This window comes from Crocuta crocuta, unplaced genomic scaffold (assembly GCF_008692635.1).
Source record: "Crocuta crocuta isolate KB4526 unplaced genomic scaffold, BGI_CrCroc_1.0 scaffold149, whole genome shotgun sequence".
NCBI classification, from domain to species: domain Eukaryota; kingdom Metazoa; phylum Chordata; class Mammalia; order Carnivora; family Hyaenidae; genus Crocuta; species Crocuta crocuta.
Window position 1 is genome coordinate 9,919,643 of NW_027551561.1, and position 13,283 is coordinate 9,932,925.

General features: G+C 39.5%; 1 protein-coding gene across 1 annotated transcript in view; it reads left to right on the forward strand.

Annotated features, from left to right (window-relative positions):
- TAF15 (TATA-box binding protein associated factor 15) overlaps positions 1-10,286 on the forward strand; it is a 29,508-nt gene extending 19,222 nt beyond the window's left edge. Inside the window, 9 exon segments of the mRNA XM_077749905.1 lie at positions 312-344; positions 1,548-1,657; positions 2,924-3,053; positions 6,362-6,454; positions 7,555-7,636; positions 7,753-7,841; positions 7,950-8,175; positions 8,177-8,401; positions 9,961-10,286. Of these exon segments, the coding sequence (XP_077606031.1) occupies positions 312-344; positions 1,548-1,657; positions 2,924-3,053; positions 6,362-6,454; positions 7,555-7,636; positions 7,753-7,841; positions 7,950-8,175; positions 8,177-8,401; positions 9,961-10,000 (1,028 nt within the window). The 3' untranslated portion in view covers positions 10,001-10,286.
- Positions 10,287-13,283: the final 2,997 nt, after the last annotated feature.

The following is a 13,283-nucleotide window of genomic DNA, read 5'->3' on the forward strand; positions in this document are numbered from 1 at the left end:
GGTGCTTTTAAATTATTAGGGTTTTCCAATCAGCCTTCACAACCAGAGCTTAACAAAAGTGATAACTAGTATAATGCCAAAGTGGCGGGTACCGTCTGGGACAAGTTTAAGGAAATATTGACTTTCATCTTGATTTCTTAAACTTAATAAAACTTAATTTATATATTTACTTTGTAAATCTGTGTTGGTTGACTTTCAAGGATTTTGGAAGTATTGACTTTTCATGCCTTGGTTTTTATTACTTTTTTTCATGATTTCTAACGAGTTGCCTTAAATAGCTTTTTTTTTCTTTTTCTTTTCTTTTCCCTCAGGTCACAGGGATTATGGACCCAGACCAGATGCTGGTAAGGTTTATGGTAGTTTGTGACTTTGCCACTAAGAGACTGTTAGTTTTCCAATTTTTCAAGGAAAAAATGTTGGAGGAGTTAGGATAGGAGGAAGATTTAATTTGATAGTGCTTCCAGAATTGGGGAGCTTCGCTTCTAAAAACATCAGAAAGAAAAATTTAGGGAAATTGATTGGAAAATTTGCTGGGGAAAATTGCTGTTTGTGGTTTCCCATGTTCTGCTTTTTCTTTTGTGAAGAAATATTCGAATTAACATTATTTATTTAAATGCTACATCAGATTTGAGAGAGTTGGTATCATTGTGGAATTAGTAGAAAAACTATGTTCAAGAAAATATTACATTGGATTGGATTAGGCCCTAGTGGGCCTAAGAAACCAGAGTTCCTACCTGACATAATTGTCTTATCCTGGCAGAGGTCACTTATTTTATGTGGCTTTTATTTTTGAATGAAATTCAAGGCTACCTGCAGCCTTTTGGGAGTTATGATTTAGATATTAAAAATCTATTTGAGCCAAAAAATTTTAATATATATTGAAATCAGAACTTTTGTTTTTATTAAGATGCCAAAGTATTCTATATGGATGGCAATTTCTGAATTATCCCTTGATGGACTGAATTTTTGTACATCTTTCTTACTTTGTTGTACTAATCCAAAAGTGTGCGTGTCATCAGGTAAGGTGTGTGTCAAGGTGCCCCTAACCCTCTGGTACCTACAAAGCTTCTTGTAATGGTTGGGAACCAGCTGTTGTGCTTGCCTTGCTTGGAAGTCCAAAGTGTCAGATTTGGAGAATTTTCTAACTAGAGAGCCTTAGAAGTATTGATTAGCTATAAAGAGTTAAAGTTCTCCAAAGGTAGGAACGCTGATTTATACTAACTCTATTCATCTCTTTATGAACTTTAGCCCTGTATCTGAATCTAAAGAGCAAGATTTCTAAGATCTTGCTTAATTATATTTCACAGTGTGGACTTGATCCACTTTAACTGAAGTTTAGTTGTAAGAATTTTAAGACTTGACCTGCTGCCAAAAAACTGGTGATCACTTTGCATATTGATACAAGATTTTTTTGTATATTGGTTCTTTTTCCTTTTGGTCATGGAAACAGTTGAATATTGGACAGTAAGTTATTACTTTTGATTGCTAAACAAGATGCAGTAAAACCAAGGAATATGTAAAATTAACCATAATTTTTTTCCCCTTAGATTCAGAATCTGATAATTCAGATAACAACACAATCTTTGTACAAGGACTTGGGGAGGGTGTGTCTACAGATCAAGTGGGGGAGTTCTTTAAGCAAATAGGAATTATCAAGGTGAGTAGAAAGTAGGGCTTAATTTGAAAATCTCATAATTATTAACAAATTCTTGTTAAGATACATAGATTATATAGTAAGCCCATATCCAGTAAGGCCTGTCTCTTAAAATTCCCTGATATTCATGTTCACCCATGTCTGTAGGCCTTTTGCTAAATTTGCTAAATACATGAAAATTTTATTCCTTGTGTTTGTCTTTCTACAGCCTTCCACAGCTTTAGCTTTCAATCTTGGGCTCTAAAAATAGTCTCTGCCTAGGTCCTAAAATTGTGAGAACCAAATGAGATTGTGAGAACATTTTTTGGATTCTGAAATGGCCAGTATATGCAAACTGCGCTATACATTAGCCCAATATATAATGCTTTATTCCATAACTCTGTTCATTGTTTAGTTGTGTCTTGTGCACTATTTGTTTCATGCATGTATTTTTCATGTCTTCAACTAGAAAGCAGCAGTTAGAATAGTGTTAGTAGATTGTAGCATTTGCCTGAAATCAGTTTCCAATTCTTGTTTTGGTTTCTGTGTAATACTCATTTTTTTTTCTTTCTTGGGGAGTTAAAATTTCTTAAGAAATTTTTTACTCATGACGTGTAAAAAATTCACACAGTTCTGAAGAGTAAACATTCTTCTTTGTCTTCCACTCCCATCCCAGCCAGCTTCAGTGTGTATAGATTAGTGGCAGTGTATTAAATTTGCCTGGTGTTCATTCTTTCTGACCTTTTTTTTTTTTTAATTTTTTTTTTTTAATGTTTTATTTATTTCTAGGAGAGAGAGAGAGAGAGAGAGACAGCATGAGCAGGGCAGGGTCAGAGAGAGAGGGAGTCACAGACTCTGAAATAGGCTCCAGGCTCTGAGCTGGCAGTCAGCACAGAGCCCGACGCGGGGCTCGAACCCACCAACCGCGAGATCATGACCTAAGCGAAAGTCGGACGCTCAACCGACTAAGCCACCCAGGCGCCCCTTTCTGACCTTTTTTTTAATGTTTTACAATATGTATATTTACCTGAAGCATTATTTAAATTTTTTTTGGTGTGGAGTTAAAGAAATTATACATAGATAAAACAGTATACAGTATCATTTTCATGGCTTGGGTTTACTTAATGTATCTTAAGAGAATTTCCCTTTTCAGAACCTATAGATAACTTCATTTTTATATTAGGTACATAGTATTTGTAGTATGTATATGTGATTTTTAAAAAATCTTTAATTATCTGGTTTATGACCACTTTTTCTTAGAACACTAATACCAACATGTTTGTTCCTCAGACAAATAAGAAGACTGGAAAGCCAATGATAAATCTGTATACAGACAAGGACACAGGGAAGCCCAAAGGAGAGGCAACAGTGTCATTTGATGACCCTCCTTCAGCTAAAGCAGCCATTGACTGGTTTGATGGTATATACCTCATTCATACAGTTTTTCTTTTTTAATTTTTTTTAATGTTTTATTTATTTCTGAGAGAGAGAGAGACAGGGTGAACAGGGGAGGATCAGAGAGAGAGAGGGAGACACAGAATCTGAAGCAGGCTCCAGGCTCTGAGCTGTCAGCACCAAGCCCGACGCGGGGCTCGAACCCACGAGCCGTGAGATCATGACCTGAGCCGAAGTCGGATGCTTAACCGACTGAGCCACCCAGGCGCCTGTCATTCATACAGTTTCAATATGCAGTTGGATAAATGTTGTTTCGTCTTGAAGCCAAACTGTATTCCGGTAGACTGGTTATTTCCATGTTTACTTTTGTGGGTTTTCTACTAAAAATACAGGCCTGTGTTTTTACATACCTTTAGAAATGAGATAAATGATCTCTCTCCTTGTTTGTCTCAAATATTTCCTTATTATGCTATGTGCTTGAAGTCACGCTGTTGGAGATTTAGAGGGTTGGCTTGCTTAATTTGTTTTTTGTAAATTTAGATTAATTTCCCTTCAAATATAAAGTTAATACATATTTGGAAGAAATAGTAAGACTTTTTTCCCCCTGAAAATAAGAAAATATGGGAGAGTAAAAGAAGGCAGTAAAGCATCCATAGTCCTCTCTACTCAGAGATAACCATTAATAGTATTTAAAATAAAATTTTTTTTTAATGTTTATTTTTTAGAGAGGGGGAGACAGAGTGAGCAGGGGAGGGACAGAGAGGGAGACACAGAAACAAGCTCTAGGCTCCAAGCTGTCAGCACAGAGCCTGACTCAGGGCTCGAACTCATAAAACATGAGATTATGACCTGCACCAAAGTCAGATGCTCAGGCACCCTGATAATATTTTTTATTTACGTTTCCTTCCATTCTTAAAATGTATTTTAAAAATAGTTTATCATTATATCCCAAATGTAGTTTTGTTTCATGCTTTTTTCACTTAACATTTTAATAGTCATTTCCTCATGTTATTAGAAATTCATTGTTTTGTACCCTAATAAGTAACACTGCATGTTTACTGTGGTTTATAGTGTAGGCATAGTTCTAAAATTAGTTTTGTTTTTTTTTTAATGTTTTATTTATTTCTAGGAGAGAGAGAGAGACAGCGTGAACAGGGGAGGGTCAGAGAGAGAGGGAGTCACAGACTGAAACAGGCTCCAGGCTCTGAGCTGGCAGTCAGCACAGAGCCCGACGCGGGGCCCGAACCCACGAACCGCGAGATCATGACCCAAGCAAAAGTCAGACGCTTAACCGACTAAGCCACCCAGGCGCCCCAAGTTCTAAAAGCTTTATATGCATTAATTCAGTTTAATCCTCACAGTAACACTATGAGACAAACCCTCTATTATTATTTTATAGATACTGAAACTAAAGCATGAAGATGCTGTTTAATTTCCAAGATCATAGCATTAACTGGCGGAGTTAGGATTCAAACTCAGGCATTCTGTCTCCACTGTCTCTAAAGGACTTACCCATACTAATTAGATTGACAGATATTTGCGGTGCCTTCCACTTCTGAGATTATTGTACCTGTGTCTTTCAAAAACATAATTGCATTTCTTCAAAAATGAGATTGTGATTCTCTATCTCTCATCACCTTCATATTCTTTACGTTTTTGCATTAATCTGTCAGGACTTTATCACCTAGCTCTTGAAGGCTGGGTCTATTTTTCCTCGCTTTTCCGTGTTTGCCATAGTTTTGGTGAATTAAGCAATAATCCCTTTTGCTCCTACATTAAAAAATTATTGTGCCTATTGCCCACAGGGTATATGAGCCTTTTAAACCTAACTCCATAGTTCAGGTCATTCTGCAGCTTTGAAAATACTGATCCTTGAGTGACTTATGTTATACTGTCTGGTACTGCGAAAAGTTGCCAGCCATAAAGATAAGGGCATTGGTCAGGGAGCTAAGGCTCCTGGAATTCTGACCAGTTTATAAAATCCTTGGGTAACTTTTCCTTATTTGTCAGTTTCTTGTTTAATATAATGTAAAAAAATTAATTCCTGTCCCAAAGGCCTTGCGGCTGCAGAATATATGTATGTGTTTAGGTATGTAATTAATCACATATGCATGCATTTTTTTGCATGTATTACTTTTTTTTTTTAATTTTTTTAATGTTTTTTATTTATTTCTAGGAGAGAGAGAGAGAGACAGCGTGAGCAGGGGAGGGTCAGAGAGAGAGGGAGTCACAGACTGAAACAGGCTCCAGGCTCTGAGCTGGCAGTCAGCACAGAGCCCGACGCGGGGCTCGAACCCACGAACCGCGAGATCATGACCTAAGCGAAAGTCGGACGCTTAACCGACTAAGCCACCCAGGCGCCCCATTGCATGTATTACTTTTAAAACTAATACTTGGATATGGTAAAACGTTTCAAACTGTACCAGAAGTGTATAGCAAAAAATGAGCCTTTTTTCCAACCTTTGACCCCCAGTGATCTTTCCCCTGCTGAGAGTGAAGCATAATAGGCAGTATATATATAGCTTATGTGTACTTGTAAAGGTACATGTGCACACATGTGCACACCCACACACTAATTCCCTTCAAAAAATAGAAGTGGCCAAAACATGGAAAGAGCCTAAGTGTCCATCAACAGATGAATGGATCAAGAAGATGTGGTTTATCTATATGATGGAATACTACATGGCAATGAGAAAGAATGAAATCTGGCCATGTGTAGCAACATGGATGGAACTTGAGGGTGTTATGCTGAGTGAAATAAGTCAGGCAGAGAAGGACAGCTACCATATGTTTGCACGTATAGGAGGATTAGGAGGAGCTTAATAGAGGACCATGGGGGAGAAGAAGGGGAAAAATAGTGGGGAGGGAAGGAGGCAAACCATGAGAGACTCTTGAATGCCAAGAACAAACTGAGGGCAGATGGGGTTGGGGGAGGGGAAGGGAGGTGATGAGCATGGAGGAGGGCACTTGTGGGGATGAGCACTGGGTGTTCTATGGAAACCAACTTGACAATAAACTAAAAAAAAAAAAAAAAAGTAGAAGTGGTAGCATACCACACACATGGTTTTGCATTTGACTCATTCCATATAAAAATATTAGATGTGGGTTTTTTGCTCAGTAAGAAGTAACTAGGTCCCAGTGACAGATCTGCTCTATTCAATAGATGATGTGTTTTAGCACTGTTACCTTGATTCTTTGGAATGCTAGTGTGTTTGAATTTCTGTGAGGATATATCAGTTATTACTCTAAAAGTTTCTGAGATAGTTTTATATTTTTGTTGAGAGGTAGAGATGTGAAGTAGCACTTCTTAAAAACTATGTTCTCTTTTCTTAGGAAAAGAATTCCATGGCAACATTATTAAAGTGTCCTTTGCTACCAGAAGACCTGAATTCATGAGAGGAAGTGGAAGTGGAGGTGGGCGGCGAGGTAAGATACTTATTGCTCACAGGTCTGGATATTGTACAGAGTATTTAATTTGAGTCCATGATCTGTCTCTATTGTGTGAACTACTACCTTTCTCCCTCTAGGTCTTTTTACTTAAATCTTTTTTTTAATTTTTAAAAATTTTATTTTTTAATTATAATTGTTTTTAATGTTTATTTTTGAGAGAAAGAGACAGAGCACAAGCAGGGGAGGGGCACACACAGAATCCCAAACAGGCTCCAGGCTCTAAGCTGCCAGCACAGAGCCTGTCTTGGGGGTCGAACCCATGGACCTAACCTGAGCCTAAGTTGGACACTTAACCAAATGAGCCATCCAGGTGCCCTTTATTTTCTAATTTTTTTTTTAAAGAAATTTTTATTTATTTGAGAGAGAAAGAAGGCGCAGGTACACAGGGGAGAAAAGGAGAGGGAAAGAATCCCAAACAGGCTCCATGCTCAGCATGAGCTTGATCCCACAACCTTGGGATCATGACCTGAGCTGAAATCAAGAATTGGACACTCCAACCAATGGAGCCACTCAGGTGCTCCATCTATTTTCCTTATATCTTGAAGTGAGAGTAGGTACTGAAAGGAGATTGGGTAAATAAAGTGTCATAATAGCTAAAAAAGTAGTTGAAAGAAGGTTCTAGAAATCCGTTTGGAAAACTGTGTAGCAGATTGTTATTGACCTGGAGATCAGGATACAGTTGTTTAAATGATACCTAATTAGGTAATCTGACCAGTTTTTAAGTTCCCTGATACAGTTGCCTTCACCTTAATTCATTTCTATTGTGTTTAATTCCTTAAATTTGGAATATGTTTTCTCTGCCTTTATCACTGAGATTCTCAGAGGGTAAGGTATTATAGAAAGTGGACTTTGAAGTTTTTTAGTGCATTATTTGTACTGTATTATGTGCTTGAGGTCTTTTCATATGTTTCTTGAATTTACTAAGTAAAGTCTGAAATGAAAAGAATCATAGTCCTGCCATAAGGGGTTAATTTTGGGGGTGGCTGCCCAGTTATTGATGGGTACTTACTCTGGCTTTTCCTCTGTTTTGTTAATGTCTGTTGCTGATTTTTCTCCCCTACCCTCCTTTCCCCCAGGCCGTGGAGGATACAGAGGTCGTGGAGGCTTTCAGGGGAGAGGTGGAGACCCCAAAAGTGGGGACTGGGTTTGCCCTAATCCGTAAGCATCCCATTTATTTTGTTGGTAATAGGGTTGAGATTGGGGTCAGAGGATGCAAGAGAGGGTTCTGAATCAATTGGAAACTATTGAACATTTTTATTTTCCTCCTTTCTCAGGTCATGTGGAAATATGAACTTTGCTCGAAGGAATTCCTGCAACCAGTGTAATGAGCCCAGACCAGAGGACTCTCGTCCCTCAGGAGGAGGTGGGTCAGCTTTTTAACAGCAATTACATGGCATTTATCTTCTGACTAGCATTAAGGGTGCTTTACATTATTCTGCTGGTCTCACTGACTTGCATTTTTACCTTGCAGATTTCCGAGGAAGAGGCTATGGTGGAGAGAGGGGCTATAGAGGTCGTGGGGGCAGAGGTGGAGACCGAGGTGGCTATGGAGGAGATCGAAGTGGAGGTGGCTATGGAGGAGACAGAAGTGGTGGCGGCGGCTATGGAGGAGATAGAAGTGGGGGTGGCTACGGAGGAGATAGAAGTGGGGGTGGCTATGGTGGGGACCGAGGAGGCGGTTATGGTGGGGAGAGAGGANCGAGGAGGTGGCTACGGTGGAGACCGAGGCGGCTATGGTGGAGACCGAGGCGGCTATGGTGGAGACCGAGGCGGCTATGGAGGAGATCGAAGTGGGGGGGGCTATGGAGGAGACCGTGGCGGCGGTGGCTATGGTGGAGACCGAAGTGGAGGCTATGGAGGAGACAGGAGTGGTGGTGGCTATGGAGGAGACCGAGGTGGCTATGGAGGCAAAATGGGAGGAAGGTGAGTATTGGAATGTATTTGTTAATCTTTTTATTTCACTGCTCCTAGAGTTTAGGATTCAAGCCCTTTGTGTCACATTTTCTTAATGTCCAGTTTTTTGGAACTTGAACTTCATTGGAAACTGTCAATCAAGATGATTCATTTAGTTTCCTGCTTAGAAATTTCTTTTTTTTTTTTTTTTTAAATGTTTTATTTATTTCTAGGAGAGAGAGAGAGAGACAGCGTGAGCAGGGGAGGGTCAGAGAGAGAGGGAGTCACAGACTGAAACAGGCTCCAGGCTCCGAGCTGGCAGTCAGCACAGAGCCCGACACGGGGCCCGAACCCACGAACCGCGAGATCATGACCTAAGCGAAAGTCGGACGCTCAACCGACTAAGCCACCCAGGCGCCCCATCCTGCTTAGAAATTTCTAAAACTCCTTTTGTTTTGGAAATTGTTTCATAAATCTTTATATTTGTATGATTATATGACTCTGTTATTCTTTCTCATGGCTAAACTTAATTGAGATTGAGAGATAATTTGAAACTGTATGTAAATCACAGGTTCTTAATCTAAGTGAAGGGGAGCACAGTTGTCGTAGGAGCATTTCTGAGATCACATGTGACACATGCCACCCTCTAGTTGTTTCTCTCGATAGTCTGGTAATCCTTTTCCAGATGAAAATTCATGATGGTACTGATGGGAGTGTGTTGTGCACATGAATGGTGTAGAGGCAGAAAAAGTCGAATAACCAGTGATGGAAAATAACTTCGATTATTATACTAAGCATCAATATGCCAGATGCAGTATAGGGTAGTGAGACTTAGTATAGCATATGGTTAAGAGCATGGAGTTCAGAGATCAGACATCTCTGGGTTCGAATTCTGGCTCCACCACTTACTAGCTGTGTGATGTTAGGCAAGTTACGTAACCATTTATTTGGAGCGTCAACATTCCCATCTATAAAACAGGGCCAATAGTACCTCCTTCATGGAGTTGTATTAGATTATATAATGATAGTTCCTGGCCCGCAGTAAGTGCTATATAATTGTTAGATGTTAGTAATTATCTATTGAACATGTCTTAACTGTATAGCAAATCCTGTGAAAGTGTCTTTCTGTTCTTTAGTTCTAGTCTTCCTCTCAACTTCATGAGGTAGATGTATCTCCCATTTTATGGAGTAAGAAACAATTGTGTAACTTTCACATAGTAGTGACAGACCCAGAATTCTTACATTAAAATGTGTGCTTTTCTTTTTCTATTATGACACTCTTCTGTTTAGAGTGCTGGAATTGGCACACTCTCTGACCTCCCGAAATGCCACAGTGGTTTAGAGTCCTTACGCTAGATGGAAAGTTTTGAAGTGTTAGTGATAGCAGAAATCTCCCAGGAACTTCATGGGTCTTAAAGCTGATAAATTAGATATTAAGCACCTTCTAGGCACAGAGAAATAAATAAGGTATGGTGTCATTCTTACAGAAATTGTCGAGCTGACCTAGTCACCAGCACCCTGAGAAAGTGTCTGATGTTCCCCATTGGTAGAAAATCAATTTAGTCTGGCTCTTTATTTTTCATTCCTAGAAACGACTACAGAAATGATCAGCGCAACCGACCATACTGATGACTGTTTTGAATGTTCCTTTGTCTCTGACATGATCCATAGTGAAATTGCCAGAGTTTTGCCTGCTGCTTTCCTCATGGCCTCTTCTTGGGTAGTGAAATTGACATTTGGATTTTTATTTGGGTGGGAGGGCTGGGACAGTTTTTCTTTTAGAAACGTCCATTGAAATTTCCCCGTTTAGTTTCCAACCTCTCCTTTCCAACCCTTGAAGCTAAGTGCGTTGTAAAATATTGCCAAAATGGAAAGTGTTTTGTATTACTGCAATAAAGGCTGCTTGTTTTGTGGACTTTTGTACATTAGTGCATTGTTCTGTCACACTCAGGAGTTACTTATAGCAGAGTCTAACCCTAAAGAATTAGGAAATGCATTCTGTTTCATTAACTTAAAACATTACTTTCAATAATACTGAGTGCCTACTCTGTTTAGAGTAGTAGTTTGCAAGAATGAGTACATGTCAGAATTACCTGAGGAGGTTGTCAAAATTACAGATTCTTAGGCTTCACCCTAGGTCTACTTGGTCAAAACTTCTTAAGTGTGGAGAGCTAGACCTAGGAGTCTATATGGGGCTCAGCAGATGGTTTTGATACAGTCAGTGTAATGGCACTGTACAGTTGTGAACCATTTATTTAGGGCAGCATTCTAGATGCTGGGAATGTGGGGGTATAAGTGTAGGTAGGAAGAGTAAGGATTTGACAAGCTGGAGTGAAGATACCAATGTGCTGGGTATGTTACTTGGCATTCATTAAGGAACTATTTCTCTTCTTAGCAGGGGTAAGGCATTGCACCAGATGCTAGATATGTTGCCTCTCAAACAAACAGACAATACACAGTCTGACAAGTACTCCAGTAAGAATGAGTACGAGGTACTTTGAAGGGTGATTGGAAGGATATAATCTAGTCACATACAGTCTAGAAGGCTTGGTAAGTCTTGAGGGAAGAGTTGGAGTTGGCTAAGTAAGAAAAGGCTGTGTCAGGAAATGGTGTTCCCAGCAGAAAATTAATGAGATGAACAAATCAGGAGCTAGAGTGAAGAACATGCTCTGCTTTTGAGAATTCTATATAGTGCATTGTGACTAGAGGGAGGAGTTCAAGGATGGCCCTGCAAAAGGTAAGACTAGAGAGGTAAGCAAGCTTGGTGAGAAGATCCTTCTTACATTTCATTTTTCCCCTGCCTCCAAATAGGAGTCATTAAAAGATTTTAACCAGGGGAGAGGCCTGACCTGAGTGACATCAACTGAAAGATGATGGCTCCCTTATGGAGAGGCTGGACTGGAGACAGAATGGTAAACCAGGTGAGAGGTGGTACTGGTCTGAGCTCACATAGTGACTGGACAAGGAGGAGATAACTAAATTGATGTGAGAAATGAGGGAAGGACACTGGACAGGATTTGGCTGGATGTCAAAATATGGGGAGAGAAGTCAGGCTTCTAGCCTGGTGGTTGGGTAGATGTGCTATTCATTTAAATAGAAAACACTGGGAAAGGAACAGGTTTGGGAGCAAGATGAGAGTGAAATGAGTAGGCGGCTGGGTTGTGCAAATCTGCAGTTTAGAAAGTTGACATTCAACATTATGCATGCTGATTTTTTTTTTTTTTCCTGTACTGACTTATGCTCCTTTTGCTAGCTTCTCTGCTTGACCTTCAGATGTAGGAAGTTTCTCAGGGCTTGTTCTGATCACTTTCCCCTTTTCAGTTTACATACACTTTCATCCTGGAAAAACTCATTCAGGCTATTCAGGCTGTGGTTTTAAATACCATCTAATACATTGAGGACTACCAAATTTAAGCCTCAGCCTTAACCTCTCCCCTTAACTCTGGATTATATTCAGTTTCCTACTTGACCTTTTCATTAAGATGTACTCAACAGAACCTTTTATCTTTTCTTTTTCTTTTTCTTTTTCTTTTTTTCCTGTTTTCGTAACTTGATAGGACTAAACAGAACTTTTGACTCCCTTTCCAAATCTGTTTCTCTCCTCCTAGGCTTCTTTATCTCTGTAAAAGTCTCCATTGTCCCCCCAAACCAGATAGAAAACTTAAAGAGCTTACACTTGATTTCTCTTTCATTCATCTTGTACCTGCAGGTCCTTTTAATTCTGTCTCCAAGATTATCCCCAAACCATCTTTATGTTCTTGGTTACAATCCTGGATGAACTGTAGATCTGTCTTCTGTACAATTGCAAAGCCTGTTAAAAGGTCCCCCTATACAATATTGTTCCTTTAAAATCTGTTTTTCCCACAGTAACCAAATGATATTGTAAAGATGTGAGTCAGGCTATGTCATGCCTTTTTAAAGCCTTTCAATAACTTTTTAATTTTATTTTAGGGAAGCTCCACACCCAACTTGGGGCTTAAACTTAGAACCCTCAGATTGAGAGTCATGTGCTCTAACGACTGAGCCAGCCAGGCGCCCCCATTCACTTTTGTTACATGCAGGCTATAAATTCCTTACCCTGGCTTGCAGAGTGCTTATGAACTGAACTTTGTCTCCATCTCCAGCCTTATGGTGTAATACTTATCCATACTTAACTTGCTTTAACCACATTGGTCGTAATTCTTCATGGTCTGATATGCTTCTGCTGTAGTATCTTTGCATATGCTTTGTCTCAGATTCACCTTCCTCAAATATTCTCATGGCTGACTCCTTTTCATTGCCATGTTGGGTCAGATTCCACCCTCCTCCCTGGCCTTCTAAAATACTGCCTCTGCCCAGTGACTCCTGTGACCTCTTAGAATGTCATCATAGTACCTATCATTATTTGAAATGATCTTTTTGTGGTTGTCAGTTTCTCTCAGAATGTAAGCTCCAGGAAAGTAGGTAACCTTGTCTGTTGTTCACTTTCTACCTCAGTGCTTAGAACAAACAGTGTCAGGCGCAGAGTAGGTAACTCAATGAATATTGGCCAAATGAATGAATCTATTATAGGTACAGATTTGAGATTAATGAGCCACTAATATATAAATGGTAATTAAAGTGCTGAATGGATATAATAAGACTGGAATAATTCTTCACCATCTAAGCTGTATATTAGAACTAGCAAGGATTTTTTTAAAAACACAAGGATGCTGGTTTCCACTCCAAAACAATGAAATCCATTAGGCCTGGCCATTTTAAAAAAAGGAGCCTCAGTTGATTTTAATGGTTTGGGGAGACAGTATATAGAGACGAGCCTAGGGCAGGACCCTGAGAAATACTAATCTTCAAGAGATAATAGAAGAGCATCCTGAGATAGAGACTAGAAATGGCCAGTGAGGTGTTCGTGGAACCTAAGGGAAGAATGGATTTT